Source organism: Bremia lactucae, linkage group LG9, assembly GCF_004359215.1.
Source record: "Bremia lactucae strain SF5 linkage group LG9, whole genome shotgun sequence".
NCBI classification, from domain to species: Eukaryota; Oomycota; class Peronosporomycetes; order Peronosporales; family Peronosporaceae; genus Bremia; species Bremia lactucae.
In genome coordinates, this window is record NC_090618.1 from 2,864,191 (window position 1) to 2,869,459 (window position 5,269).

At 44.6% G+C, this 5,269-nt stretch overlaps 1 protein-coding gene across 1 annotated transcript; it reads left to right on the plus strand.

The window, feature by feature from the left end:
* Positions 1–2,283: 2,283 nt before the first annotated feature.
* Positions 2,284–4,242, plus strand: CCR75_005748 (uncharacterized protein; the record flags this gene model as incomplete). Its single annotated transcript, XM_067963824.1, has 1 exon — positions 2,284–4,242. The coding sequence occupies one exon, from the start codon at positions 2,284–2,286 to the stop codon at positions 4,240–4,242; it is 1,959 nt and encodes a 652-aa protein (XP_067819561.1).
* Between the last annotated feature and the right edge of the window lie 1,027 nt (positions 4,243–5,269).

Genomic DNA, 5,269 nt, shown 5'->3' on the forward strand with positions numbered 1-5,269 from the left:
TACTTAGCACACACCCTAGCACAGCGAGGAAGCGGTTTGCACCTGCTTCTCTTGCGTGCAGTGAGGTAGTTGTGGTGGGCGCGCAAGCGACCTCACCCAACACACTAAGAACTCTGGTGAAGTGACGTCACGGGAGCGGTAATCCGTCTCCTCGTGCGCACTTACCAAGTAGGTAGTAAATTTCAGACTGATTTATATTTAATAGAATTAAATACAAATACCTATTTTTACCAATTAAAATGATATCTCTATAGATATCATTTAATATGTATTGCGAGCGTATCTTTATAGATACCTCGCGTAACTGATGACGCTAGCCGTCATCATGGATGACGCTGGGCGTCATCCCTCCTAATGTGAATGCACCCATGTGCATCACATCCACAAGGGTTGGTCACAAATGTGCACCACACCCGAGTGTTGGGTCTAATTACTATTATTTAGTAATTGACCATCCCCTTCAGTACCAAATGTACTTAATGGGGACTGTGTAACATTAGGGCAACTTTAGCCCGTTACAGACCTGCAATATCGGAATTGGTGTTGTTTTTTTTGTCACACTCGGATGAGAGCTTTTTGAAGAATTTAACTGTCGATATACGTAGCCATCCAATAACCTAAAACGCCGCGTCTTGCCACCAGATGTGATGTCACGCTCAATAGCACTTTTCATACATTGTATTTTTTTATTCTGGAAAGGCAACACGCTCTAAAAGTGTCGTATTTTGTTTTGTCTTTGAGCTGTGTATTGATCTCAATTATGCGTAAGGAACAAATCGTCGTGTATTATGGTTTTACCCATTTTTGGTCAACTACCTGTATGAATTTATCACACGAATCGTGTGCAGTAATGGAAGCTCACGCGCCACTCCATCTCCCCGAAATCAAGGTGACAAGCTCTGAACATACGCGGCAATTGGAGAAACGCTTTACGTATCTTTGGACCTCCGCCCATGCGCTATTGCCAACGAATTCGACGCTCGCGCACCACATGATGTACGCTCCTCCATTGCTAAGATCGAATTATGTTACGAATCGATATTATGACTTGGGTTTTAGTGCCTCGATGATGCAGCTTGCTCGCTCGAGCCACGCACAGCTCCCACAATCAGTAATCGACTTCATTTGTGAAAAGTGTGGAGGACTTGTTGTGCCTAGCGTGTCAGCGGACGTGCGTGTGTTGCCGCAGTCCCGCAAGTCGCCGCTAAATCGACGTTTGGTTAAGCAGCAACGCCGTGCACAGCTTCAAAATGGCTTAAATGGGCTACGTTTAGTGCGAGAGACGCTTACGACAATTTTGGCACGTTTTGCATGGGGATACTTAATTGAATGCGTGTGTGGTTGACAGATGGTAACGTGATATTCTTTCATAGAGGATAACCTGCCGTCGGTGTCAGCATACATCGGATCGACCGGGTGCGTCAACTGTATACAAGATCAAGATTCTAAAGCGAGTGCGAGAAACCCAAGAGACGGAAGCGGTGAGGGCCGTCCGTCCGACGAATGTCCGGCTGCTCGATGTGTATTGACTCATTCAATCCCGTTTTGTACCAAGTGTACTTAATGGGGACTGTGTAACATTAGGGCAACTTTAGCCCGTTACAACATCGATCCTAAATAGCACACTAGACGCTTTATAATAAGCACAATGAGCCGTAGGACATGACCACACAGTGAGATCACTCTCCTCAATTAGAGGGTGTTCTGGCGTCGTCTCCCAATCGGAACCTTATAAAAGGTTGTTGTGCTGAGAATATTAGCGCTTTCGCATCAGTTTAACGCTGTCAATCGGTTGCGTCATGAGGCTTCCTGTTCAAATGCGCAAAATTAAAATAGCTATATTGACTGTCATCTGTGTGAAAAAAAGGTTAGGTTGATTCTGACCAAATCAGCCTATCGATAGATCTAATATCTTGCCTAATTTTGCTGCGTCGATATTACCATATTTGGTAATATTATATCTTTTCAGTCAAATAATTAATAAAACTAATTATTTGCACTTCTTTGCTTATTTCCTTTCGTTCTTAGGAAATAGTTCTTATGTTACGTACATCCGTTACACAAATTGTGCTTAATAAATTAGTGAAACATTGGGACAACTTCGTCCCGTTACATCATGCATGTCGCGCTAGTTATATATTGTACGCCAATCAAATTAAATTAAATCTTTTGATGGTTTGAAATGGAACCCTAACCCTCGAGATCTTGCGACCTCTTGGGAGAGGGCTCGTTACTCTTGCGGATTTTCGGGCTCACAATTCAAAAGAGAAAGACGAAATACAAATGGTGAAGCTTGTATGTGCCCTAATCGGAGTGAAAGGCGTATTCTCAGTGATCATCGACGAAAAGGAGTTAGTGGCGGACTTAAACAAGGCTATTAAGACTGAAAATCCAAACATAATTAAATGCGATGCTCGCGAACTCGAGCTGTACTTGGCGAGGAAGGGGGACGCGTGGCTGTCAGAAAGCGAGCCGAGTGCACAGCAACTCGAAAGGAAAAATGTGCATGATGATATCAAAAGTATGATTAATTGTGAGCCATTAAGGGCAATTTGGTCTATCCAGCGTTGTCTGAACGAAAACCAAATGCCCGCGCCGCAGCCAAAGCAAATTCACGTGCTGGTGGTGCTTCCAAAGGAGGTCCCACTCACCATTTCGCCGAACAGCGGCGAAGCCAGATTTGTGGAAAGGTATGAGTCTCTCTCCAAGACACTTGCGAGGCATGAACAAGTCGAGTCACTCTCGAAAGCAATCCGCGCAATCCTCGAAGGCAATTTTGACACCACACCGTTTGTTGTTTTGGAAAGCTCGTCTGGTATGGGAAAGACGCAAATGGCATTCAACTTGAACGCCACAGGAGAATTTGATGTTTTCTACATATGGTGTAATAAGGTACCTGATAAAGTACAAGACATCAGTGCAGCGTATTCATCACGCACCGATGCTTTCAGCTTTTGCCTTGATAAAGACTTTCAAAACTTAAAAGATCGGGGCGATATCGGCAGCATTACAAAATTGCGAGGTATAGAGGAGAATCTGTCTCTTTATGGATTTATTCAAGCTGCACTGCTAGGAAAAAATAAAATTGATGAAACCGTTAAGACTCGCCAAGCTGTGAAAAAGGCTCTCGAAGATCGTGCTACGAGTGGAAAGAAGCCCTTCATCTTTTTCCTAGATAAATTTCCACGTGAAATTGACAGAGAAGCCACATCAAGCACCAACGAGGCTTTTGATCAAAAATGTCGACTTCGTCTCATGAGAAACATATTTCGATCGTTTGGACTTGTTGTGATAGTCAGTTCCACGAGTGGCACGGCACGAAACTTGGTCTCGGATTCCGCTGGATCTAGAAACACTTTGGATTATCTGTGGTGCATAGTGCATCCACTTTTACCTCGTACTGCAATCGACAGTGACATTATGATACTGCCAACCGTTTTACAAGGCATTATCGCTAATAGTCGGCCGCTCTTCGCTTGGACAGCTGTCCAGTATATGCGGAAAAGTCGGTGGAGTGAGGGCAGCAATACAGCAAATTATTTAAATGCGCTGGTTGGACATTTGGCACCAATGTTTGCCGATATGAAGTCAAAACGACTTCACGAGTTCAAGATAGGTCAGCTGTGCTTGTTGCTCTGCTCAAGTTATCGTGCTGAAGACGGTAAAGTGAATTTGATTGACAGTCATTATGCTTGCTTAGATGAAAAGACGATGTTCAGGCTGATGCTGACGCCGGCCGGCGAACTGTATAAAGTCGCAGAAATCAAAGCCAACGAAGCCAAGACCAAAGCTGAAGACAAACGTACCTGGGAATGTCGTAGTGTGTTTCCTCACCCAGCGAATGACGTGTTACTACACTTGACTTTGACCGGCGGTTTGGATTATCGTCCGTTTGACCATCCCTTGCGTGAGGTCCTAGCGTCAGTATCGACTACCACAATGTATTTTCATAATACCAACCAGCCTATCAACGATGGGCAGCGTCTCGAAGCATTGGTGTCAGCGGCCGTCGTGTTGGCGAGTCATGTTGACGGACTCGGCGGGGTGGCATTACCGACATTTTTGGGTCGGCTTTTGTACGAGTTGGGCGTCAGGTCACAAGATGGGAGAATCGAATTACCTCGAGGCGTTGAGACAAGCGGGAATTTGGTCGTTCCATTCCTGTCTCCTCCAAACGTGGAATGGCCAGCTTGGCTGCTTGATGACAAATTTATGATAGTTCGGCGATCTCGTTCGAAGTAAAAACTGTGATAAGATCGACTTTTGTATTGCTTCCGGGGAGATATCTGGCGAATGCAAGGACCATGGACAGCCTCTGCCTCTTCAAACAATGAAAGAGATACTGTCGCGTGTACCCGTCGAGTCCAAAGTGCATTTGGTGGTAACGAGAAAATTGCAGAAGAAATATTTTACGAGGAAGGAAACATATGCAACATTTGTGCGAGAACAGAATTTGTCACCGATAAATGTTTATCGCATTTCAGGTGGGTCGACTCTACACAAAATAGTTGGGATGGAGAATCAAGAATTGCAGAAAGTACAGTGCATGGATGATGGCAGCACGAGGCTCTGCGACAAAAAGCTGGTCATTTTCATCGAGTTGGGCACTGGAAGAATCTAGTTAATTGAATTCTATTTGCATCATGTTTGCTTTATTATAACCAATAAAGATTGCTTTGACGTACATTCTATACAATGCGTCTATCGAAGTATTGAACTGAAATATCTGAATTGGTGTTGTTTATTTTGTCACACTCGGATGAGAGCTTTTTTGAAGAATTTAATTGTCGATATACGTAGCCATCCAATAACTAAGACGCCGCGTCTTGCCACCAGATGGATGCTCACGCGCACATTTCATACTTTGTTTTTTTATTGTGGCAAGCCAACACGCTCTGCAATTGTAGTTTTGCTTTACGTGTCTTGATCTCCGTTATGCGTTATGAACGAATCGTCGTCGCGCACCACATGATGTAGGGCGCTCCTCCATTGCTAAGATCAAATTATGTTACGAATCGATATTATGACTTGGGTTTTAGTGCCTCGATGATGCAGCTTGCTCGCTCGAGCCACGCACAGCTCCCCGCAATCAGTACTCGACTTCATTTGTGAAAAGTGTGGAGGACTTGTTGTGCCTAGCGTGTCAGCGGACGTGCGTGTGTTGCCGCAGTCCCGCAAGTCGCCACTAAATCGACGTTTGGTTAAGCAGCAACGCCGTGCACAGCTTCAAAATGGCTTAAATGGGCCACGTTTAGTGCGAGAGACGCTT